Below are 25557 nucleotides of genomic sequence, written 5' to 3' on the forward strand. Positions count from 1 at the left end.
CTCCAAAGACTTTAAGCGTTCATCCATTTTGACAGTGACAGATTTTCACAATCAAATGGGCTGAGAAACGTCAATTGCATGGAAAGACGTATCATTTACTGATAGCTTCTCCCCAGTATTTATATATTTGAATGACACAATTAAAAAAAAATCCTAAGGCAGAAAAATGTACTACGTAATTTATTCAATCACCCGCCAGGCCACAAGACGGCGCTAGCAATAAGAAGTGCAAGCAACTACAAAGGGAAACACGAGAAACGGAGATGGATGAGGCTGAATTTGAGGAGATTTTAGACGACTGGTTTATTGAGTCTTTGAAATTGTAAGTCTTTTCTTAAATTATTGATCATTTATGGCTTTCTACTTTAAGAAGGAAACATATCGGGGGAATCCGAACGTGTTTTGACAGCTCAGTAATAATCGTATTGCTATTAACAGTATACCACATTGCTAACATTGTGTTAGTACGGAACTTCTAACACGTGTAACTATTCAATAATAAAATGCATCTCTTTAAAAGGCTTTTCCAAACAGAAGATACTACATTCCTTATTTCTACTTGCTTTTACTTTTGAATTTAGTCTTGGTTATGCCGTAGGTGTACTGTTATTAACAATATCACCATGCTAACATCGTTAGCATGCAGACCTACTCTTGAATATTATCCACTTTACTCATATAGACTTTGGCTTACGTCTTTATGATTTCTTTTCATTGGGCCCTTGTCTAAATTGTGCTTCGTTGTAGTTTCTCCATTATTTATTTAGCCCTCGTACTTTCCATAAATTCAGCGTCTCTTCGGGGCTAGCGCCAATAAAGAAGACTAACTTCAATTACATCCCACAATTGGTCAAATTAACACTTTATTCAGAATAAATAATCCCATTTTCTCTTGGTGGACAGGTACGGAGACCTTCATGTATATCAGCTGGAGTTCCCCACCCGAGTTATTGAGTGGACATCAGCTAAAAGTGAGTAAACCCTTTTCCTAAAGACGTTTTACTCATTGTAAAGGGGACAAAAATAATCAAATACAAAAAAAAATGGACTGGACATACAACCCCGGTGGACATGGGAATCCCCCAAATCCTGCCAACTACCCTCCTGACGAAAGAACGGCGGCGAGCAGCTATGCTTATGAAATACCCCCCAGTTATCCTCCTCCTGCTTTCGCTTGCAATTTCCCACCTCCAGGGGGATATTTCCCTAACATCCCTCCACCGGCTTTTCCTCCAACGGTCCCCAATTTGAACTGGAATCCCCCCAAAATGGAGGCGGAGAGTTTTCCCCAAGTGCCCGTTGATGAAAAAGCACTCCAGAGGAAGCAAGATGAACAATGGTTAAGTGTTTTTTTACAAGGAATATCTGGGAAGAGTAAAGAAGCTAAAACGCCTAAGTCCAAATCCCATCGAGATTTCGCCGCGACGTTACGTGCCGCCAACGGGCTAGCATCCCGCTTATCTGAGTCTTGCCAAAAATTGGCGAACGGACTGATTGAGGACGTGGAAACTTGGTCGTCGTCTCACAACGATGCTTTACGTCTTAAAAGCGAACTTCAAGAGAAATTGGACGTGCTTTCAAGTTCTTTCGAAGCCCAAAAAAGTCACGTTTCGAAGGTACGGCGTCGACGGCAAAACAGCGCACGGCGAGCCGAGCTGCTCCTCGCCGAGCGAGAAGCCAAGCGTGCGGAAAAGGAGGACGCCGTGGACAAATGGCGTTTGAGACAAATCCACCGTGTAGAGGAAGAGAAGAAGGAACGTGAGCTAAAAATGGCGGCCGACTCGGTTTTGTGTGAAGTGCGTAAAAAGCAGAGCGACATCAAGAGGACGCAGGACGTCTTGCGCTCGCTGGAGAAGCTACGGCGTCTCCGAAAGGACGCCGCCGCTCGTCGGGGGATCGTCGCCGAAGAGGGAGGAGACGTGGAATTCCAGCAGAGGCTGGACGAGATGCGGCGTCTGGCGAAGGCAAGGACGCTCATCTACGCGGCGGAGGAGAAGGCGCTCACTGTCATGCTAGATGGCGTTCAAGAGGAAGAACGACGAGCGCTGAAGAAGGAGAGAGAACGGAGGCAAAAGCACAAAATGGACGCTGTATTGTTCGGGGATGAAGCGCCCGTGGATGCCGCTTTGAAGCCGTTTGCGGATTACTTTGCTCAGGCCGAGTCGTCGCTCCACGCTTTGGTTCACGTACGGCGGCAGTGGGACGTCTTTTTGGTTCCCGATGAGTGTCCGGATGGGAGCGCCATCCCGACGCGGTGGGTCGTGCCCGAGCCGCCATCCGGACCTGGCTGGCCGGATTCCCTGGTTGACTCTTGATCTGCAACGATCCCAATTATGCCCGAACAGGGAAAAATTGACCAAATCTTGTGGCTCTTAAGGACTAAAGACTAAGTTTTTCAACCAGTTTGTCTCAAGTAGACGTTTGGAACCATAGAAAATGCTTTTTAAACATGCCAAAATGGCCTTAAAGCTCCATCATTAATACTCCATGCTTTTTGGGGAAGTCCATTTTAGTTGTGTGTGTTGTGGTCCCAACAGAAAAATGTCACCTCACCAAGGATAAATCATGAATAATAAAAAAAGGATGAAGCAAAAACGATTTTTTTGTATTATGTTCCCATGATAAAGATTCTTAATTGTGGTTGGAGAATTTGTGTTTGTCATCCGCAGCCGTGTGTGTGGCCAGTTGCGAAGCCGTCAAGCAGAATCACATTTTGGAGCTGGGATTGCCACCAAAACTCTTTGCGCCCAATAAGGTAAACCAATGCAATACAAGATGTCGTCTGTCGCTTATTATTTAGTCATAACAGGAAAGAGGGTTAGTTATCCCTGCTTGATGGCACATAATAGATGAATAACTGCCGTTGAGGGTATCACTGTGTGCTTTTAGGTAGACACTGCCTCCTAGTGGCCGCTCCTCCACTGTACACTTTTTTTTTTTACATTGATATATATTGACATAGTCTATCCGCCAATTGGACCGGTTTTAATCTAGATTGTCATATTTTGGGCGTATGCTCATTTAACGTGCGTGTGATGCATTCGAGGGCGTCTGTGCCGAACGGGACTTTCGAGTTCTCCGTGGCGGCTTTTCTCCGGGCCCGGTCAGCGTCCTCAAACACGTGCCAGAATCCAGGTGAGTACTCCCGAATGGCATGACCTCATTTATGTGCTAATCTGGTTTGGTTTTTATTTTGAAAGGCTCATTGTGACCAATGACGGCCGAGCGCCAGACTTGCTGGTTTGGAACCTCGGAGACGACGGCGAGGGTGACAGAGGTGAGTTAAGTGACTGTGCTGTCAAAAGTGACATGAAAGCAATGGGCTCATGTTTTTTGTTAGATGTCATCGTGCGGGTGGCCAGTTTGGCGGCTTCGGCGGAGAGCCGGGGCGGCGCGGCGGTGGCGACGAGACGGGCGGAAGTCCTCCACGGGCGACAGGTCGCCGATGTCCAGTTGACGCGATTGGAAACGGGGCAGTGCCTTTATAAGTTGGGTGAGAAAGTGTCTTCTCAATTTGTCCCAATATTTGATGTCTTGCTAAATTTGTCTTTCAAGTTTCTCATCTCATTTTCTGAAGTTTCTCTTATTTTGTATTTTTGCCATTTTTTTTTATTATAAGTCAAATATAATTGTAAATATATTTTTCTCAACATATACATTTATTTAATTTTGGCAAATTGATTAATCATAGAGTTTTGGGAAATGTTATTAGTACTCTTTTTCTTTATTTTGTCATTTATTATCTATTTGATTTAATTTATTTTTTGTTCTCTGCAGAGTCATCTGACCAAGAGCTGGTGAGCAGCTTCCACTTTACCAGCGACGCCATTTTCCTTGTGGCCTGCAGCAACGGCGACGTCCTCACAGTGGACACGCGCGCCTCGACGCCGCCCCACCGCGACCCCGCACCGGACTTCCCCGGTTGTTCTGGCGCCTGGCAAACAGACGTGCGCGAGTCCCGGCTTCTTCGAGTGACAACATGCGGACGGGCTGCCATCTCCGACCCCAGGAACCCGTCGGCGGCCGGCGCGTGCCGGGCTCAGCTGGAGGTCGGCGACCAACCTGTTAACCCGGAGGATGTATGCGCTTCTTGGGCGCCCGGACTAGACGACGTGGTGGCTGTATCAGGTTAGCTGCACACACTAGCTAACGTGTCAAAGTTAATTTTTATGTGGCCCGGGAAAGTAAGTCATGAGTGGCGACTTTCTGTTTTAGGATCAAATTAAAATGAAGAGTTTAGATGTATATTAAATTTCTTGATTTTTTCCCCCTTTTAAATCAATAATTGTACATTTTCAATACTTTTTTTTTTTGCTCCATAGGTTTTAATGGTTTAGTCCAAATCTACGACACGTCCAATTGGGGTCAGGACCCCTGCACTGTCCAGCCACTCTTCCAACACCGCGGCCACTCTGCATGCTCACCCCACACGCTCGCTCGCCACCTCTGGCACCCCCAAAAATCCCGGACGCTGGTGTCCGCCGCCAACGATGCCACGCTGCACCTTTGGGACTGGAACCCCACGCCAGAGCGTACCTGATGATTGTTTCAACAACAACTGAAAAGTGGAAGTAGGTGAGTTACCTTTGTGAAAAGAACATTACGTAAAAAGAAAGACTTTGAAAATATAAGCATATGTTCTTTTTGTATTGCGTGGTGAGCAACAATAAAATGCGAAAATGAGAAGATGACATTGGTTGTTGCTTCAGTTTTATTGGCTGGGATAAGCTCCAGCACCCCCTGCAACGCTAGTCAGGATAAAAAGTCTGGAAAATGAACATTACAATAATAAAAGAAAGATTTTCCATTCTTCTAGGTCACTTTTGTTCATTTTACAGTATTTATTGATTGTAAAATATGAATTTGTCTAAGCATATGGGCTGTCAATTAAATAACATTAAAATTTAACGATACATAATACCAGTGATTGTAGAAGCCGTCTATATTCATATTTAATGTGAAATAATTGAACGTGATACAATACTGCATATCTTAGCCCAATTAAACACGACATTACCTCGTCCTGCCTTAGATGGCGGTAGTGACCTTGAATACGGCGTCCTCGGCAAAATAATACCAAGAAGAAAAGCAGGAAGTTGAAGGAAGGCAAAAACATGGCCGCCCATGTCTGTTGCATGAAACACGCCGGTTCGTACATTAAACAGTCGCTGTTCTTCACGGTTCAGCGAAAAACATCCCCGGTCGGTGCGTGTCCTCAGCGGGCGGCGGAAATTCGGAGCGTGAGACTTGCGGCCAGTGCTGCTGCGGACAATCAGAGGTTCTGCTTGGACCTGGTCAGGTGGGTCGCAGATAGGTTAAAGGAATTGGGCGGCCATTGTCGTCAATGGCTGGGATTAAATGAACGTGACTGGTTGCACGTCCATCATTTCATATCAATGAAAAAACATCCAAAGTCTATATTTTGAGACGTCTTGTAATAATTCCGACAAACAAGCTTAAAAAAGACAGACATCCTAGTTGAAGCCAATGTTTGCAACTTCTCATTACAATGTAGAATGACAGTATTCCTCAATGTAATTGGCTACGTATCTTATTGTTTTCCTCCAATCAATTAACCCCTTCCCGTCTCTCCCTGCCAGGTCCAGGGACTATGAGGGCTTTGTGTGCTCGCTCCTTCTTCCTGAGGCGGCACGAAGATCTTCCTTAGCTTTGAGAGCCTTCAATGTGGAGCTAGCACAGGCAGGTAGTCCATCTATCTCAGAAAATATTTCAATTGATGAATTGCCGCAGCCTCGTTGGTATGCAACCCGAATACAAGCGGAAAGACAACACAAAAAAATGACTTTGACACCACTTCTCTTCTAGGTGAAAGACTCTGTTTCCCAGAAGTCTCTGGGCCTGATGCGAATGCAATTCTGGAAGGCGGCCATTGAAGACATCTACAGAGACAAAGTACCCATTCAGCCCGTCGCCATCGAGCTTGCGAGGGTAACTAGCAAAATCCTAGCAAAAACTAGCAAAAAATGATAATTTACTTGTATTTTTGTCTATTTTTTTAGGCAGTGAAGAAACATAATCTGACCAAAAGATGGTTGACAAGGATCATAGCAGAAAGAGTAAGTAAAGAAAGTCACTCAATTGGCAGAGAGATGAATAATGAATGCATAGTTTGGCCTTAGGAATATTTTTTATAAATAAACTTGGTTTTCCCAGATGTTTTTTTATTCTTCCTCATTTGAAACTGTGTATTGTGTTCCATTTCAGGAAAAAGATTTGGAAGATCGAGGCTACCGGAATCTGCAGGAGTTGGAATCGTATGCCGAAAATGTCCAATCTCCACTTCTCTATCTCCTCCTTGAGTGTTTAGGTAAGAAGCAAACGGCAGCTAAAGGACTCAAACCCACACACACATGAACAATTTCTCCCAAAATGGCACATTTGAGTAACTTGCACGCGCATTGTTGGCGGTGGCAGGAGTGAAGGACGTCCACGCGGATCACGCGGCCAGTCACGTGGGCAAGGCGCACGGCATCGTCACGTGCCTCAGGGCCACCCCGCACCACAGCGCCCGCCGACGCGTTTACTTGCCGTGGGACATCTGCATGCTGGTGAGATACTTGCTGCCCGTGGCGAAAGACAGATTTTTGGGAGGGTTGATTTTTCTTTTGTGACAGTTATTTTGTTGTGTTGGTAGTTTTTTTGTGGTTTGTTTTTGTGGGTCATGTGACTCTGTCTGTATGTTTTTTGTTTTTTTTTGGGGGGGGGGGTATCATGTCTTATGTGTAATAGCCATATTGTAGTTTTTTTGGGGAGTGCGACTTACAAGGGCAAATATTCACACATTATCCCTTCACATGTTATTTTATACCGAGCCACAAGAGGGCGCATGCTAGTGATGTGTTGGTTCTGGGTGGATTTTTGGCTTAACCCATGAAAACACTAACTTATTTAAAATAAAAAGAGAGAATAGAAAATATTATAACTACTTTTTTGCTTTAAAAATAGCCTGTTGTTGCTACCATTATTTTTAATCCTTTTAAAAAGTAAAAGTGCCCCCAAAATCCGACTTGGATAGTTTTTTACCCCCTTTTCATCATGCATTTTTGGTTAGTGCTACTTATAGTCCGTAAAATACGTTTTTTTTGCCTGTTAGATGTAAATGCTTTTTTTTTTGTAGCATGGCGCATCTCAAGAAGACTTTATTCGCCGCAACCAAGAGCAGCACGTCCGGGACGTGGTGTACGACATCGCCAGCCAGGCTCATGTTCACCTTCAACACGTCAGTAACCACGCGAGAACAACTACATGTGTTGTATTTTGACATTTATCCCCTTTTTTCCTGCCCCAGGCACGATCCTTCCGCCCCAGAGTCCCAGCGGTCGCCATGCCGGCCTTCCTTCACACGGTAAGTCCCTCAAAAGTCACCTCAGTGGTCCATCAAAGTCATTTAAATTGCCAGATATCACCATATTGCATGGAAAGTGTCCATATTCTGCTGTGGAGGTTTGGCAGCAAGTGCCTATCCCGTGCGGAAAGGGAGAAAGGTCGGCGCTAAAAGCCACCGGGCATGCAAAAAACATGATTTTCATGCCGCAGTGGTTATTTCTCGCGAGGAAACGTGCAAGGCGTCCTCTGGCGACCTGTTTAAAAATTCATTCCGAGTAATTGCGGGCGCCAACCAGTGCTTTGCAAGCAATCGCTGATGTCGCCATCACATATTTGTGCACGTGAGTCGTCTGATTTGAAACAAATTGTTTAAATAATGTATTTTACATGAACAGAATTATACAGCAAATTTTAGTTCTGATTTGTTGGACATTCTTTTTTTTTTAACTTTAAGGTTTATTTCAATAGTGTCAATATAATCTAGAAATATAAAATGTTTGCATATACTTACTTACTTAAATTGGAATGGACACCTATTTATGTCAATAACGGCTGATTAGTTAAAAATGCAATACATTTTCAATAAATAAAAACATTTTTCTTAAAATCCGATATTTGTTACCCTATTTACGATAAATTTCGGATCCCTGTACACTAACGATACATGTTTAATGTAAACAATACAGAGGGGTTAAAGTTATTTGTTGTCATGACAGAAATTCGTCAGCAGGGCGGCGCTAGTGGGCACTCAAGATTATGTGTTTACAGTTTAAAACGTACTGACTCACTCTTCTACCCCAAAAAACGAAGATTGAGAGATAGAGCACTACAGAAAGTGATGGGACTAAGTCTTCTTCTTCTGTGGTGTGTAGGTGGCGCTAGAGGACTTTCTACAGCGGGTGAGGAAGGCTGACTTTGACATTTTCCACCCCAGCCTGCAGAAAAGAAACCCTCTACTGGCCATGCAGCTTTACTTGCGCTCCTGGAAGAAGACCTACTGAAACCCCCCGCCAAAGACCCGAAGTACAATTTAAATCAAATCAAAATATAAATGCTTATTTATTTCCATGTGGTTTTTATTTTTTTGGCCCTAATTATCCATTACAACTCTGACAAAGTTTTTTTTTCATTTACTTTGACATTATACTTTACATTTTTAAATATCTATCTTTTTAATTTGTTACAGTAATAATCATCTGCTCTTATTCAAGAAGCAGAAAGCATAGGATTTTGTTTTTATATAAAAAAGAATATATTTCGACAAAGTCAAAACAAAACTACTGATTTTCTCTTTTTTTGTTGCAATATTTTTGAAATATTATTTTGCCATAGTTAATGAAGTAATAGAGGTATATCAATATTTACTTAGTTTAATATTCCCTAGCCTAAAGCTAAAAAAATCAAATCAAATATTTCTGAATTTCATATCTTTATAAAATAATTAAAAAAAACAAGAGAATATCGATAATTACTTTTTCCTTTTTATTTAAATGAATATTCTTAATTACTCAAACTACCATTTAAAAAAATATCTTCAAGAATTGTAAAAATTAAATAGAAAAGGCACGTTACATAATTCGCCCTTGCTGGCGGCACGTGTTTTCATGCACGTTAATATTTCACGATTTAAGTGACGCTTAAAAAAAGCCACACATTTCAAGGGTAATTTTTTTTTTTACTGGAGTGAGAAAGAAAGAAATATAGTGCGTGTTTCTGGGGGGGCCTCCCAAAGGAGAGTCCAGGTTGGACCTCGTTAGTTCCAAATGAAGCATTTGGCTCGGAGCTTCTGCTTTAATTGACAGCTTTGTTGTTTACACAAGCTAACGCAGCAGCTGCGCTTGGCTAGCCTGGGCTTTTGCGCATGGCTACACGCTAGACGCTAATTAGTGTCTTTTGCGGACCGCAAGTCGCGTCAGTCTGTCATATTAAGAGGAAAACAAACCGTATTTTACGGGTTAGAATTCGCACTGGGAGGGCTAGCGAGTACAAAAAAAAAGGGAAAAAATTCTGCAAAAGACTAAGTTATAAGCGAAAAAACAACAATTCCATTGTAGTACATTTTGGAGATCATTTTATTTGATAACAATAGATTTTACAGTTGAATCTATTCCTAACAGTCTAAGTATAGTTAAGTGACCCCTTGCAAAAGCGGTTAGCATCACTAGCGCTTTCCGCCATAGTCCAATTAATGCTCATTTGTAGATGTCGAGAACACCCTAAGGATGTTTTGTCATGTCTTTTGTGTGCCAAGTTGAAATTGTGCTCCGTCAAATGGGCTTTTGAGCTTAGTCTCAGCTATCAAAGACATTTAATTTGCCCCAACTGTAACAACCGACGGCCCCTAAACGCCTCGCCGTCAGTCGGTAAGGGCTTGTCTCGGACAGCTTGGGGCGCCGTCTCGGAACAGCAAGTTCCGTGCACGGCGCCTAAAGTTACGGTCACGTACGCTGTAAATAATGACGTTACAGCAGCTGTTGGCGGCCAAAATCCAGAAGGCGAAGAAGGAGAAGTTGCACCACTCCTGGCCCAGAACATCACCTGCCACGAAGACGGCGATGGGTGCGAATGAGGCGGCGAAGGCCGCCGTCAACGTACCGATGGTCTTAGCCGCCTTCACGTCGGAGGAGGCGGGCCGGCCGCCTTTGGGACGCTCAGTCTCCGCCAGACGCTTTCTCCGCCGGGAATGCCGTCGGATGCCCGACAGCGAGACGGCGTTGACGGCTAACGTTCCGCCCAGTAGCGTGAAATCGAACGCCGGGAAGAGGAGGAGGATGTTACGGGCGCGTCGGGTAAGCAGCTCGCCGCCGCCGCCGACCCCGCCCGGGGCGTAGTTGCACATACGACTACACGCGTTGTACTCCAGGACGATATCACGACCGAAGAGGAGCGGCGAAACGGCGAGGAAGAAACTACCCAGCCAAGACAACGCGATAAGGACGGCGGTCCGTCTCCGGGTCACCACCGCGTCCTTGTGCAAGGGTCTAAGCACGGCCACGCCCCTTTCCATAGTCATCAGGAAGATGGTGGTGATGGACACTAAAGTGCAGCCGGCGAAGACTGGCCCCACCACTGCGCAGGGGTGGAGCCCCCCCGAGTCCCACGCCGAGCTGGACGCCGTCCACTCTGGCGCCGGTTGGGCGCCCATCAGTCGAAGTTCGGCGTAGACGGATAGCGGCACCACCAGGGCGCCCACTGCTAAGTCGGCCGCCGCCAGCGAGGCCTTGAGGTAGCCCTGTGGGGTGCGCAGGCGTTTGGTGCCAAGGACCACGGCTAAGGTCAGAAGGTTGCCAAGGAGGATGGCTACGATCAGGAGTGACATGAAGACGACCATCAGGATTCGGTTGGTCAGGGTGCAGCAGCACAAAGTGCAAGGGGCCTCACGTGGGGTCTCCCCCGCGCCGGGGGGGCCTGCGTCCATCATTTTATGAGTGCTCTTCTGAGGCTCACGTCAGCACCTGGAAGGTAAGAATCGGGGGTTTACACTGGTTGCCACTTTTGTCTGGATTAATCCAGTTTCATGCGGGGGTGTTTAAAACTTATTTTTTCTTGATTTTTGACTAAGCTGCCGTTTTTGATTTTTGAGACTTTTTTAGGTTTTTATTTACAAATATTCTGTTGTAAATTAATATTAATAATAACATTTTGTAAATATTTTTTAAAATTATTTATGAAAAGATAAACATTTTTTTAAATATTTTTTTTCATTATTAAAAAGGGAATCCTAGTGAATATTCAACTTATTTCCATTGGAAACTAATTATTTTTAATTTATTTTTCAAAATTTTATATTTTAAGTCTTATTTTGAAAAACTGGTTAGGGACATGAATATTCAGTTTTTTAAATTTTAACTTTTTTTAAAACCCCTAAAAACATTTTTCTCCTTTATTCATTAAATTAAAAAAAACAAATACAACAAAATATTTTATTAATTCCGCCTCAAAACGAATAATATTTCTTTCCCAAAGTACGCAACTTCATCGCTAACTATATTACCGCGACCTTGCTCGGTGATAGACATCCATTCAAAACGGATTGGACATCTATAGCTGTCAATGCTAACGTAAATTAGCATCCCTAGCGATGCTAGCATATCCCCGAGCGCTTCGTACAGTAGTTTGGCGATCTTCGCTGTCATTGCTTATCTTTCACATTTATTTCCTCCGGCAGCTAAACGCGCGCGCGCGTGTGGTCGCGCAAGCTAGCAGTCCAAGCGACCACTCATGCGGAAGGCTCGCTCCTATCCGGCTAATCATCTTCCCCGCAGTGCCGGCGCAAATAGATAACACGACAACACACGTGCGCGGCAGTGCTAACAGTAAAAGTCTACACACCCTTTCAAATGTCAAATCGGCACCATCTTAAGAGGCTAAGTTTTGGGGTGTCGGCTAACTTTCTCCGTGGGGGGTCTGGTTGTATAAGTGTGCACACCCTTTGCCATTAAATTTGTTTGTTTTAATAGGCTTTTTTTTCAAAACTAGATTTTTATGCTAATATTGATTGTTTGGATATTACGTCCCAGTGAAGAAGTGGTTACCATGTCCGCCCCGCTGTTTTGAGATTGTGGGTTCAAGTGTGGAGTTTGCAAGTTATGAGCTGGTGTGGTTTTTCTACGGGTACATCCACATCCCCAAAACATGCACGGTAAGATAATTATACACTAAAATGTCCTTAGGTTTGACTGTGAGGGTGATTGTTTATTTTTTGTCTCTGCACACCAATTCAAGGTGTTCCTGCCTGCTGCCCATAGTTGGCTGGATATGCTCCGGCACCCTCCGCGACCCATGTGAGGATAGGCGGTATGCAAATCGTATTGCGAATATCAATTAATTTGTGGCCAATTTTTTTAACTGTTATGAATAAAATGTGTTCTTACTCAGGGCAAGATACACCCTCCCACTACAGCGTTTATCACTAATAGACGACCAATCAGTTCAAAGTGGAAAACCACCAGTGAGAAAATCTTCCCTGCCACCCTCCCACTTCAAATGGATTGGTCATCTAGCATCATCAAGGGCAACAGAGGTAAGAAAAACAACATTTATGATCTTCCCCTGGCCAAAGTGCACCTTCCCACCAATTAGTTTACTTCTAATAGACGTCCAATCCATTAGAAGTGGGAGACTGGCAGCGAATGGACGTTTGCTAACCTCCCACTACAAATGGATCGGACGTCTACCCGCGTTAAAAAGCACATCGAGCGGTTTAGACTTACTTTGCAAGTGAGTGGAAAGAGTCTCCGCCCACTTCTTCTTCTTCTTGCCCCCCTGCCGACTCCCCCCTCCCAAAGAAGAAACCTCCCCCTCCCCCCGTCATCAGCTCATGTCTTCGACGTTGGGCTCGGAGGCTGAGGATGAGGATGCCGGGTGGTCCGCTCCGCTTTATAAGGGTCTCCCGTCGCCGCCTCTATTGGTGGAGCGTGATGATGATGATGATGAAAATGACATAAACTCCGCCCACCCCCAACATTCCTTCTTTGCCGTGATGTCTTCTGACATTGCGGGACGCCGCCGGTCCGTCAAGACGATAAACAAGTTTAGGAGAAGTATTTTTATTTATTTATTTTCAATTCTGTAGGGCACTGGCATCAAAGCTGCGGCCCGGGGGCCCAAATACGGCCGGCCACGTCACTTTGGGCGGCCCGACAAAATGGATTTTTAGTGGCAAATGTTTTTTTTTGCTAAAATTTTAATGAATATTATTGAGAATATTTCCCTTTTTTTCCATTTTTTTTTAGAAATTAGTAAATTATTAGTAAAAATTAGTAAATTATTTTTAAATTGTATTTTTATAATAATCCACTGTTTAAATATTAGTTTTTAATCTAAAATTCATTTGGAAAAATGCTAAAAAGTACATGAAACAAAATTTCCATCTATTACATAATTGGGGAAAATGTGCTTTTAAAAAAAAAACGAATGATGATGTCATCGCTTTGCTGAAAATGAATCTGAAGATACTGACACAACATTTTAATCTGCGCCATGCCTGCCGACCCTCCCGGATTAAGGATTAGCCGCGCGTACACAAGAAAAACATGGGCAAAGCGGCGGATCAAATATAACGCTTTGAAAAGCGCCAACGACACCAAATGCTCGTGGACCGGACCATTTTAGATATAATATTTAGATTTTTTAAAATTTATAAATGGATTAAAAAATCTAGATTATATTCCCTGAATATTCAATTTTTTATAGATCTAAAACAATGTTTATTTTAGCTTTTTTTAAGTATATTTTTAGATTTTACAAAATAATTTTTGACTAAAAAGACAGAAAAAAATGATTAAAAAAATGACAATTATTGATTTAAAAGGTTGAAAATCAGGAAATTTAATATACATCTATACTTTTCTTTTTAATTTGATCCTAAAACAAAAAGTCACCACTCATGATTGACTTTCCCGGGGCGCACAAAATCATACGGCGGGCCAGAGTTGGCCCCCGGGCCGCCACTTTGACACATACGATGTACACTATTCTGCCTATTGTCCGCCGATAATGACACCCCGTGCGTTGTGTATCCCCAGCTGGCCTCCACGAGAAAGAAGGGGACGTTTCAGGCGACGAGGATGCCACCGAAGAGCACGGCGTTAATTCACCATGACTCGGACGCCCTCCGCCGGATGTCCTCGGGCCACCGAGGCCGCCGGCGCCCCAGCTGGGTGAGTCCCCGGAGGGGAGGGGGTGGGGGTTTTAGTCCAGATGGACAGACGGATGAACGGACGGACGGGCGGGCGCTGGTCAGCGAGCCTCCTCACGCTCCAGCGGGCCCGCCTCTGAGTCACGTTTCAGCGTGCGGGTGATGTCATCTTTGTTTGGACTTGCGTGTCCAAGCAAGTAAGCAAACTGGGGAGGGGGAGGAGGGGGGGGGGGTGTTATGCGTTTATGCAACGTTAGCGTGAAATGATGGCGTTTCAGTGACATTGAAGGCCATAGACGGATCATCCTTTTCAGATTAAAATACAGTTAACTGCACATAATGGCTTTTTAAAAATGGATTTATCTCGTTTTAGGTCTTCATTCATTGGTTGCCATTAATAGCAATTTGCATACAATACACTTGAAATTAAAATTGTGTTAATTATAGATGTCTATGATTGGATTACATGATCAGAAAACTAGCACTATCATTTTCAGAGGATTATACTGGAGTTTTTAAAGTGGATTTATCAAATTTTAGGTATTAATAAGTCTTAGGCTGCCATTGGCGGTCATATACGCCTAATCCTTGTAAAAATAAGTGATATAATATTTTAATCGTATCATTTCATGACCTTTGCCCCCCAATATGAAATCTAAAAGCAATGTTATTTTTAACAATGTATGACTTTTTGTCATTTCCCAAACATCGCTCACGCGGGAAACAACATTATTCATAAAAAGTGACCTTGAGGAAGGAGAAAGTATTGAAAGTAAAAATCTGAATGTGTTTATGAACCTTGGACTCATTTCTACACATTGTGTTTCATGACTTAGTGTAATGAAACACATTATGTACAAATAAGTCCAAAGTTCATAAAATTGCTCACAAATGGTATGCGTTACCATATTAACTATTTAACTCCAATTGCTATTCAACCCTTTATAGGACACTTATTCAAATTTTTTATGTATTAAACCTTTCAAGGACACTACAGTGGATGAATAATCAATCATTTTAAAGACCAAGTGATTAATGAAAAAAATATCACCAATTTATATACTTTTCTATTTTAAACTACATAGTCATGTTGAGATACTAAATCAGTAACAAAATTCGCACAATTTAATGTATATTTTAGATTAAAAATAGATTGGGCGTCTATTGCCGTCAATGGCAGCCGTGAATTTATTAAAGTCTTCCATCAAGGCACAGAATCCATCTTTTAACGCACGTAATGTAAATGTGGCCTTCTTTTTTCCAATTCCTTAAAGATGCCCTTATGGGTGTCAAATTTCCGATTCTCGTGAAGGGGTCTGTTCCAAGTAGCGGTCGGACTTTCGACCGTTTAATTTTCCCCTGAAAGCCTCGCGTTGCTCGGCTTCCATGTTGTTGTGTTTTTTTCCAGACAAGTAGCGGCGGGCGGTGTTGCGTTTGCGGTTGCTCCACTACTCTTTTACGGTCACTTTCTGATGGGACCCGCCGCTTTATTCTCTCCTTCGGATGTTTCCGTTGCACATCCATAGCCACCAGCTAACAACAAAAGACAGAGAAGATACTCTGGTAGGTACTTTGACTTTCAAAAAGTTACTCGCTTGAATATACCTACATAATATACACAAAATATATTATACATACGAGTGTTTACTAGCTTTGACCATTAGCCTTTACTTCTCACCAGAGTTTAAAGTTATTCCCTTGGGGTATTCAGTCTGGAATAAAAACGGGATTAGTCTCTGCTTTTGAGTTTAAATGAGTTCGAATTGTGAAAAAGTGGACACAATCCAAGAGCAAGGCGACGGGGAACTTTCTGTCGAAGCTAGGCTAAGCTAGGTTAAGCTAACACTAGCAACAGTTGTGCATAGCTAGACATTAAATGGAGTTTTTATTATGTTCTTGTCGATAAATGTGCTTGTTGATATGTATTAAGTTGAGTGACTTTTTAAATAATTATTCCATGAACTAATTCATCGGCCTGAATTAGGTTGCATTCAAGGTTATCACATATGCTTTAAAGTTCGGAAATTCCGGTTTCTAGTATCGACTTCCTCATGTGCACGTGCGGATTTCCCCCTAATATAATATCTATTGCTTTCGATATATTAAACGATAGTTTTCTGTAGGTGTCCTCCTATTCTCTGGTGAACTGCCGAATTTAATGTACATCTCACTGGCTGCCATTGACGGTGCTAAGCGTCCAATCAATTTGGACAAATGTCCACTCTATTTTTGATTATCGACAAATGAATGCCCAGACTGTGCAATCTTGAGACAATATAATATAACACAACTCCCAAATAGTCGTTAACAGTACTGCAACTGTTTTTAAATTCACTTTCTGCTACATGTCCAATTCATTTGGACTGAAAAGAGTCGAAAGATTGGACTTCACGATTGCACTGAGAGAAAAATAGTCACAGCCAATCCTCCCAGTTCAAATGAATTGGCAGTCTAACCTGGGCAGTGAGTTAATGGAAACTACTTTTAAAGTGTAGTGAAAGTGCCATCTAGACTACTAAGGAGTCGTCTTCCTGTTTCGCAAGAGAAGTTGGGGAGTTGGTCCACTAAGCTACTTAACATCCACAAATATGCGTCTTAACAAGAGCTTTCTTGCTCATTTGCGACAAAGAAGCCCTCATTTAGCACTATTATTGTGTTTTTGATGTCACAGTAAAGAAAAACATTAAAAAAGAAGAGAGGGCATATGTGTTAGCAACTAATTTCTATACACAAACAGTTGTGTAATCATAATCCAATATATCAGTGTATATAAATGGCTGCAGATTAGAAAGAGCCCGTCACTCCCCGTTGCCAAGGCAACATCTTTACCAAGTCCGGGGGCTGAGTTTAATGGTTTAAAGGGATACTTTTGTATATTCAAATTTTACGGACAATATTTTTATTATTAATACTAGAGGGTTTTTGTTGTCATGGGCTGAATATTTTTGCGTATTCCTGCTGTTAATTTTAGGGCGTTAGTTTTTTTTATTGTGCGTAAAAAATATATTTTGAAAAATTGCCCTTATTTTACATAAAAAATATTCATTGCCAATGGAGAAGCAGTTAAAGAGCTAATTATTTTTTATATCTAAAATCTAGTGCTGAGTCCCAGTAGCAAGTAATGGGTTTCAGCAAGTTCCATTGACGCACCTCAAAAGATCGGAAGACATGTTTGGACGTGGGTCAGCCAATCATATGGTTAGATTGGAGATCTGTGTTATAACTTGACAAAGAGAATTTGCTGACGGTCATGAAACAGGTTATGTAACATTTCAATTTAAGACTCATTAAAGAGATGCCAAATTTCACTGCAGATTTCTTCCCGTCGCCACTGCCAAAAACTTGTCTAGCATTTAGCATCTTAGCTAGATTAGCATGCTAAAATGTCTACCCTTTAGCATGCTAGATAGCTTAGCATGCTAAAATGTCTATCCTTTAGCATACTAGCTAGCTTAGCATGCTCAAATGTCTACCCTTTAGCATCCTAGCTAGCTTAGCATGCTAAAATGTCTACCATTTAGCATTCTGGCTAGCTTAGCATGCTAAAATGTCTACCCTAAAATTGATGCCTTAGCATATGGTTGTCCATCAATTGGAGGGCTAAGTTTTTTTTGTCTGGTTTTAGGGCGGCTTAAGATGGTGGACCGCCTGGCCAACAGCGAGGCCAACTCCAAGCGCATCTCGGCGGTGGAGGGCTGCTTCGGCACGGCGGGCCAGCCGCTGGCCATCCCGGGCCGCGTCCTGATCGGCGAGGGCGTGCTGACCAAGCTGTGCCGCAAGAAGCCCAAAGCGCGGCAGTTCTTCCTCTTCAACGACATCCTGGTCTATGGCAACATCGTTCTGCAAAAGAAGAAGTACAACAAACAGCACATCATCCCGCTGGAGAGCGTCACCATCGACGCCGTGCCCGACGAGGGCGAGCTGCGCAACGGCTGGCTAGTCAAGACGCCCACCAAATCCTTCGCCGTCTACGCCGCCACCGCCGGCGAAAAGTCCGAATGGATGAACCACATTGGCGAATGCGTGCGTGAGCTTCTGCGCAAAAGTGGCAAGGCGCCGGCCGGCGAGCACGCTGCCGTATGGGTGCCCGACTCGGAGGCCGCCGTCTGCATGCGTTGCCAGAAGGTCAAATTCACGCCCGTCAGCCGACGCCACCACTGCCGCAAGTGCGGATTCGTGGTCTGCGGGCCCTGCTCCGACAAAAAGCACCTGCTACCCAGCCAGTCCTCCAAGCCCGTCCGCGTTTGCCACTTTTGCTACGGGCGGCTGACAGCGGGTGACGATTACGGCACCGCCGGGCGCCCCTCCGACTACGCCCGCGTCTCCGATGACGACGATGATGACGACGACGACAGCAGCGACTGAGGCGTGCGTGGATTCCGCCTGAAGTTAAAAAAATCATACTTTCAGGGGTTGCAGTCTACTTTTTCCAAGAAAAAATGCTCGAGTGACTCGGACACTTCAGGACGAGGCAAACAAGTGAAATCTTCTCTGAAAAAAAGTTGTTTTGTCGGAAAAAAATGTGGGAGTCATATTTTCCAGGGCTATGAGTCTATTTTTTTTTGTCAAAAAAAGCAACGTTTAGACTCAAATGTCTCACGCCAAGGTTAACAAGTCCAGTACTATCTGAAAAAGGTTGTTTTCTAGAAATATATTGTTTGGGGGCCATTTTCAGGGGTTAAGGTTTATTTTATTTTCTAAGAAAAAATGCTCAAGTAATAGCGTTTTGACTGAAGCACCCCCCCGTGGAGCTAAACAAGTATAAAAGTGTGAAAATATTTTTTCAATGGATTATTTCAGGGATTGGAAAATAGCACAATGTATTTTTCACCTGAGAAACTATTTTTGGACAAATTTTGAAATCCACTTTCCTACCATAAATGCACATTTTCACGTTCTATTGACGTCAATGGCCACCAATAAGTTGATTAGAAAATATTTTGTTAAATCAATGAGTGTATCTTTCTACTGAAATAATTTCTCTTGTAGTAAAACGATATTTTCTTAGTACTTTCTCTCGTGAGCCCACGATGATGACATCATCATTGTGCGCCCTCACCTTGGTGCCTTGTCGTGTAACACACTAATCCCGCCCCGGAAAAAAAGGAATTTGGTGCATGGAGGATGTCACCATAGCAACGGCATTTATTTTTGTTTAGATGTTTGTGCGTTCAAATCTTATTGTGATCGGATTCAGTTGTTTTAAAAAGAAATGTCACTTTTATTCTTTGCAGAAATGTTTGAATGTTAATTTTACAACCATTTTTCGCTCAATTTACTTTCAAGTGGCATTTTTTCCTCTTGATAAAACTAAATAAAATACTTTTCACAGTAGGAAACCTATTTTTGAGGGAAAAAACATCTTTAATACCAGATTTTTGTGTACTTCTAATATCCTGCAATGCACAAAATGAGTCAAAAGTAAAACCAGCTAACGTAGAAAGGGATTTTTTGCAATTTCCTCATTTATGTTTTGTCCGTCCTTCCGGTGGATGTCTTAAAGGGCCATGACACTTACTAAGAATGTATTATTATTTAAAAATAATTATTGTACTTTTTTCTTTAACCAATCAATTACATTTTGCTTTTCAAACATTGTTTTTGTCTTTTGAATGTTTGTTCATATTAAAAAGGGGGTTCAATCTAAATGCCAAGGCGCAATAACAAACAGATTACTAGTTTTGTAATTCATGTTTTGTCAAAAAACAAATAAATGTTACAAATATTGTTTGCTGTTTTGTTTCATATGTTAATTGTGATTATAAACAATATAGTGTGATATAAAAGTTAAATACATAAATGTTGTTTAAGTTTGAAAAGTATATGCCTTACATGGGTAGAAAGCGCTCAGGCTTTTATTTTGTAACTCAGTCTGCGTAATCAACGTGTCTTTTATTTTGTACAGCAACACCGGATGGCGCAGGGAGTTTACTTTTCTATTCCGTTTGTTTGTGAGACCTAAAAAGTCGAAATGCCGCGTGACAAGAAGAAAAAAACTCAATTAAATCTTTCATAGAGGAGAAAAACTCCTTTCATGGGAACCAGACGATTTGGCGTGGGGCTCTTTTGGCTACTTTTATGTCTCGGTGGCCCCATATGGACGAACTGGACTTCCGGGTGTCGGTGAGTCCGCTTCGCTAACGGTTTCACGGTCTTCGATGCTAATTAGTTAGCTACTTTTGCAAACTTTTGATTTCAACCCAACCACAATTCTATTAGAACTTTGGATACTCTGCCTCAATACAAGTATTTATGTGCATATATGTCTTCCTTTTTCCTAAATTTTCTTTTCTGCAAAGTCCACCTATTCCCACTATTCAGTACTAGTTTAACCTGGTGTTTGTGTCATATTGACAAAAAATTGAATGAAAACATGCTTGTAAAGTACGATATTTACAAGCATTTGAAGGCTTTAAAATTCAACTGTTTTATTTAGATTAATCATCGATAATTGATCCTATTAAAAGTACATATTTTTAATGTACGGTATTTACATATTCTTTTTGACATTTTACGGCCAATATAGCCTTTTTAATTTGCCATTTTTTAATCGCAAGAAATGTGTATAATTTAGCATATTTCGTTCAAATGATAATCTTAAAATAATATCTCGGGTCAAAGTAACAAAAAAGTTCTTTTAAGAACTACTCCTCGAGTTACGAACAAGTTCCTTTCCGAAACTGGAGGCGTCATCACCCAGATTAACCCATTCGTTCATTTTCTCATGTTCTCAAAGGTCAGGGGTGCTGGAGCCTATCCCAGCTACCTATGGTCACGTGCCCTCCTTAATCCATGTGGAAAAACTTTGTGCTTCCATAAGGCCGTCGGCGACGGATGACCTCCTTCAGCCATACACGGATGGCCACGGTCCTCGCCATTCGAACCGGCACGTCCGAGACTGTCAGCCGGCCGTGCACGGCAATCGCACGCACGAGAGCTTTCCTGCCAGTAATCGGAGTGTTTGGCCGCTGGTCGAGACCAAACTTATCGTCCACAAGCTTCCCGGACGCGTCGTTACAGGTAATTCAGAACTTTAAAAAGACTGGATATGTTTTTCTGTGGGGAAAAAAACAGTACTGCTTTTGACCACCGGCGTCGCTATAAATCACTGATTCTTTTTTAGTTACTGAGTAGCTTTAACAAAGTTGAAAATATAATTACCACCAATTTTGACCTTCTTCTTTTGTTAGTGACCAACGTTTTGTCTGATTATTTTTACTCTACGTCAGGTCACTTTACAGTGGTGGGAGATCCATTGCGGACCCTGTCGGTGCTGGAGCCCGGCGGACCCGGGGGCTGCAACGCTTCTCGCTTGGCCACGGTGGAGGAGACGGCACGAGCCGCCGGCTGCCTGGTGGCCCAAAACGGTGGCTACTTCGACACCCACGCAGGCCAATGTCTGGGCAACATAGTGAGTGACGGGAGGTTGGTGCGGGACAGCGGTGGCGTGCAGAACGCACAGTTTGGCATCAGGAGCGACGGGACGCTGGTCGTCGGGTAGGAGACAAATACGGGTTTAATTTGGAGGCTCCTTTTACTTGCCGGAAATGATCCAAGAAACAAAAAAATGTGCTGTTAATATTTTGCTATTATGTGACTGTTAGTTTTCATTACTAATATTTATAATAATAAAAACATGAATAAAAATGCCAATGAAAACAGTTTTCAAATATTAAATGAGCAAAAAGCTCATGAAAATACACTTTAATTCGTTTTTTTCCATTCAAATATACTTTCAAACATAATTACAATTTTTTATTCATAATTTGAATTTGAGAAAACATTTACTATTTAAGAGGATTTTACTGAACAATTCGTTGACTTATCGTCGATTCAAATGACAATCAGTCCATTTTCGATGACTTTATTTGCAGGTATTTGTCTCAGGACGAAGTTTTGGAAAAGTCTAACCCTTTTGTCCAGCTGGTGAGTGGAGTGGTGTGGCTGCTTCGAAACGGACAGGTTTACATTCACTCCAGTCTGGAGGCCGAGTGCGACAAGACGCAGGAGACAGGTCAGGCCCTCCCTTCCCCTTTCCTCACCGCCTCCTCCTCGCTATCTTCCACTCAAAGTCGCCATCTTCTTCCGCAGGCGCCTTCCGTTATTTCGCCGATGTCTTGTCGGCCAGGACGGCGTTGGGGCACGACGCTGAGGGAAGAGTCGTCTTATTCCAAGTGGATGGACAGACGGGAGAAACAGGGTGCGAAAAACTGAGTTAAAAAAAAATAAATAATAATTATGTCCAGATCTATAATTTTTATTCACGTATGTCTTGACAGAATGAGTCTTTGGGAAATGGCCGACTTCCTCCAGAGTTACGGTGTCATCAACGCCATCAACATGGACGGTGGTGGCTCTGCCACATTTGTCTCCAAGGGTTCATTAGCAAACTACCCGTCCGACAAATGGTAGGATCGGACGTCAATCATTTTCAGACTCTAAATTGCACCTAACTATAAGCCAAACCGGCCAAATTTCACAAATGCAACCCAAGGCTAACAGCTAATGCTAGCCTTAAGTAATTTAGCTATAGGACTGTATGGCATTCCTTACTTTAAAAAAGTGGCTCATTTTAGTCCAGAAAATATGGTAACTGTCCTAATGTCACTTTAGCGAAGGAGACGATAGGTGGCGCTGTGCTCGGGCCGTTTCCACTGTTCTCTGCGTCCATCCCAGACATTGCCAGATCTCGGACTGCGGCCCCCATGGAGTCTGCGATGACGGTAAATGTTGAGCATCTCGAAATCGGAAGCATCGGAAGTATTTCATTCATGTCATTTTGTAGGTGTGTGCGTATGCAATGCCGGTTGGAGAGGCCACAATTGCAGTCAAGGTACTCATAAATATACCAAAACTACTTGAAAGAAGATCTTAAGGTAAATTTTGGGTTTTGTCTCAGAGTGCCCGCCTGGTTTTTACGGACAAACCTGCAATCAGACGTGCCATTGCACTAATGGTGGCTCGTGCCATCACGTCCATGGTGGCTGCAGCTGTGTTCCAGGATTCTATGGAAAAAACTGTGAAGGTACCAGAATAGCGATTCAATGTTGTTACAGTATAACATGGGTGTTAAAGTATCGGCCCAGGGCCTAGTTGTATTGTTTTACGAGGCCAGGAAAAGTACATCGTGTGTCAAAATTATATTTTAAGATACAATTCAAATGAGGGTTATATAGATATAGTGAATATTTGATTTTTTGGAGAAGATTGTATATGTTTTTAATTCTAATTGTTTTCAGTTATGTTTTAATCGATGAAGTATTTTTAAAAATGTGAAAAAGATAAAAATGTTAATTTTTTTTCTCTGAAATAGTTTTGTCAATGTTTTAATCGATTAAATATTTTTAAAAATGTGAAAAAAAGATAGAAAATGTGAATTTTCTGCCCTCTGCTTTTAATAGTTATTGTAACTAAAAGTTTTTCCCCACAGATGGACACCCATTGGTCAAAGAACAAGCACAAGAAAATCATTATCTGACTGAGTAAGTAAAACAAAGTAGTCAATAAAAGACATACCTGTCAATTCGTATGTTGCCATGGTTACAAAATTGACATACAAAAAAGCCTGTGATTGACTCTGGCTATATAACAAACAGCAAAATGGGATAAACTTATCATTTATGCTTTTTGGATATATTTGACAAAGAAAAGGAAAGGGAAACATAGAGGAAAGTAGACAGGTACGACATTTTTGTGTGTTCTTTGCTACTTTTAACTTTTTTGTCTCACCAGAGGAACATGGCTAACGCTCACCATCGTCCTGAGCGTTCTGCTGTCAATCAACTTGCTAGTTACGGCGGCGTGGCTGTGCAGGCGCTCGCCGGCGACCGCCTCGCACGCCAACTACTCCTACCTGCCTTTGACCGCCTCCGACTGAGAAGCAAACATCTGGGAAACGGGATCTAGATTAATCCAGCTCTCTGGAATTCGTATTATCCAAGACAGAAAGCCGATTGTAAAGTTTTGGTCATTTCCAAACACTGGAAAAGCTCAAAGTGTAAGTAAGGTTGGTAGCTTTTTTTCCCTCCATTTTATTGCACTTTGAAGCATTTCATATGCAAGATGTACACATTTCCAGGGTAATTTAAGACAAGCTAATCAATTTCAGTCCAACTTTCCAGACAAAATGATTGTATTGTAGATTAAAGGACTTCTCAGGAATTATAAACACTGCTGTTGACATTTACTTTTGAGACGAGATAATTATATGCCAATTGTGTTAATGTTGTCAAATTATGGTTTGTAGGACTGGTTTAAGCAATGCTAATTAACAGAAGAAATTAAAGACTTGTGTTTCCTGTTCTTTTTTTTTCCCTTTGTGTTGATTTCGGTAGAAAACTGGACACATGTAATACCCATTTTAAACACCAGCGGGCGACAAGGCAGACCTAGCAAGTAAGGAAGGGTACGTATGTGTTTATGTTGTTTTTTAGTATTCAATACAAAATTGGAAATCTTGAAAGTCAAAATATAAATAATACACATGCTAAATTTTAAAAACGTAAATATCTATTAAAAATTCAAATAGATACCAAATTCATAAACTAAAATATCTAAAATATATACAAATGAAAATGTGAGCTTTAAAAAGGCCAATGTTTAACAATGACACACGTCCAATTATTTTTATTATTTTTTAAATGCCATCACTATCTAAATAAACCAAAACATGCAATTCTCTAAAAGTAAACTAAAATACCTACATTTTATTCCAATTTAAATCAAATTGACCCTTTTTTGGCACGTTAGACGAGACTTGTTATGAACAAACTAGCAGACTTGGCTACTGTTTTCAAGTCAATCATGCTCATTCAACACCACACCGAAAGTCTCTGGAAGTGTCTTTGTTTGTCATTCACACCCATAGGTGTGTTCAAATATTGGCACTGTAACACCCCACCCAAACTCCCAAAAAATGAGTCATGACAATTTCAAAAAAATGTGTGAATAAGCTCACAAAAGAGTTAAAGTCAAAAGCAAAAGTGTAACACGGGCGAGTCGGAGGTCACCGTGTCATATCGGCTCCGCCCACATTCCCTTCAGCATGTTTACGTCCTGAAAAGTCGTAAGGTCGTCACCGCGTGGGTTGCCAGATATAGAATTAACCTGTAACACTTACTATGTTCCATGCACTTAACATTCTTGAATTGAATCCCTTTATTGTGATTACACAACTACAATGACATTTAATGCTTCACCTTAATGTGCACTCAATGAAAAAATACATATTTTTGTGGAAAAAACATCTTTAAAGTCTTTATCTCAAACATTTTGTAACACAACAACATAAACACCCCCCCCCCTCATTTTACAGTTGCATTTCCATTTCCCATACTGTACATTTTGTTCTGACATCCCACTAGACCCTAAAAAAAGCATGTTATTGACATGATCAGTATAGTTGTGCAACACATGCAAAAACACTATTATGTAAAGACATCCGCCGCCACATATGGATGTGGTAAGGTCTTTCTAGGATTGTTTTCCTGAAACACTGACACACTGATCGGAGAACTTTTTGTCCACTAGCATTCCTTAACAATTGCGTACGTCATTCGTGACAAGAAGAA

General features: G+C 42.1%; 6 protein-coding genes across 8 annotated transcripts; 5 read left to right on the forward strand and 1 right to left on the reverse strand.

Annotated features, from left to right (window-relative positions):
* Nucleotides 1-164: 164 nt before the first annotated feature.
* Nucleotides 165-4691, forward strand: wdr73 (WD repeat domain 73). The gene is made up of 8 exons (XM_077721673.1): nt 165-322; nt 904-971; nt 2670-2755; nt 3047-3135; nt 3201-3268; nt 3341-3493; nt 3778-4128; nt 4323-4691. The coding sequence occupies exons 1-8, from the start codon at nt 264-266 to the stop codon at nt 4538-4540; spliced, it is 1092 nt and encodes a 363-aa protein (XP_077577799.1). The 5' UTR covers nt 165-263; the 3' UTR covers nt 4541-4691.
* On the forward strand, nt 970-2598 carry pdcd7 (programmed cell death 7). Its single transcript, XM_077721671.1, has one exon. It carries the CDS (start codon nt 1044-1046, stop codon nt 2313-2315), a length of 1272 nt encoding a protein of 423 aa, XP_077577797.1. The 5' UTR covers nt 970-1043; the 3' UTR covers nt 2316-2598.
* Nucleotides 4692-5085: 394 nt separating the features above from the next.
* ndufaf6 (NADH:ubiquinone oxidoreductase complex assembly factor 6) lies at nt 5086-8589 on the forward strand. 3 transcript variants are annotated; one of them, XM_077720925.1, is made up of 9 exons: nt 5086-5299; nt 5601-5700; nt 5827-5949; nt 6021-6077; nt 6226-6328; nt 6436-6569; nt 7139-7240; nt 7310-7366; nt 8220-8589. In XM_077720925.1, the coding sequence occupies exons 1-9, from the start codon at nt 5115-5117 to the stop codon at nt 8346-8348; spliced, it is 990 nt and encodes a 329-aa protein (XP_077577051.1). In that variant the 5' UTR covers nt 5086-5114; the 3' UTR covers nt 8349-8589. The 3 variants fall into 3 exon arrangements, with proteins under 3 accessions (XP_077577051.1, XP_077577052.1, XP_077577053.1); XM_077720926.1 differs by lacking the exon at nt 5086-5299 and having other exon boundaries at nt 5601-5704; XM_077720927.1 differs by lacking the exon at nt 5086-5299 and having other exon boundaries at nt 5664-5759.
* Nucleotides 8590-9698: 1109 nt separating this feature from the next.
* On the reverse strand, nt 9699-12596 carry LOC144199545 (adenosine receptor A2b). The gene is made up of 2 exons (XM_077721260.1): nt 12561-12596; nt 9699-10802 (listed from the first exon to the last, which is right to left on the reverse strand). Exon 2 carries the CDS (start codon nt 10766-10768, stop codon nt 9704-9706), a length of 1065 nt encoding a protein of 354 aa, XP_077577386.1. The 5' UTR covers nt 10769-10802; nt 12561-12596; the 3' UTR covers nt 9699-9703.
* Nucleotides 12597-15307: 2711 nt separating this feature from the next.
* Nucleotides 15308-19715, forward strand: plekhf2 (pleckstrin homology domain containing, family F (with FYVE domain) member 2). The gene is made up of 2 exons (XM_077721771.1): nt 15308-15550; nt 17613-19715. The coding sequence occupies exon 2, from the start codon at nt 17624-17626 to the stop codon at nt 18350-18352; it is 729 nt and encodes a 242-aa protein (XP_077577897.1). The 5' UTR covers nt 15308-15550; nt 17613-17623; the 3' UTR covers nt 18353-19715.
* A 153-nt stretch (nt 19716-19868) lies between these two features.
* On the forward strand, nt 19869-24289 carry nagpa (N-acetylglucosamine-1-phosphodiester alpha-N-acetylglucosaminidase). The gene is given in 11 exon segments (XM_077720849.1): nt 19869-20110; nt 20724-21007; nt 21217-21484; nt 21862-22001; nt 22079-22187; nt 22267-22395; nt 22601-22716; nt 22719-22820; nt 22887-23012; nt 23418-23469; nt 23720-24289. Coding segments are annotated over 11 exon segments (1560 nt in total). The 5' UTR covers nt 19869-20021; the 3' UTR covers nt 23865-24289.
* Nucleotides 24290-25557: the final 1268 nt, after the last annotated feature.

This window comes from Stigmatopora nigra, chromosome 7 (assembly GCF_051989575.1).
Source record: "Stigmatopora nigra isolate UIUO_SnigA chromosome 7, RoL_Snig_1.1, whole genome shotgun sequence".
NCBI lineage: Eukaryota > Metazoa > Chordata > Actinopteri > Syngnathiformes > Syngnathidae > Stigmatopora > Stigmatopora nigra.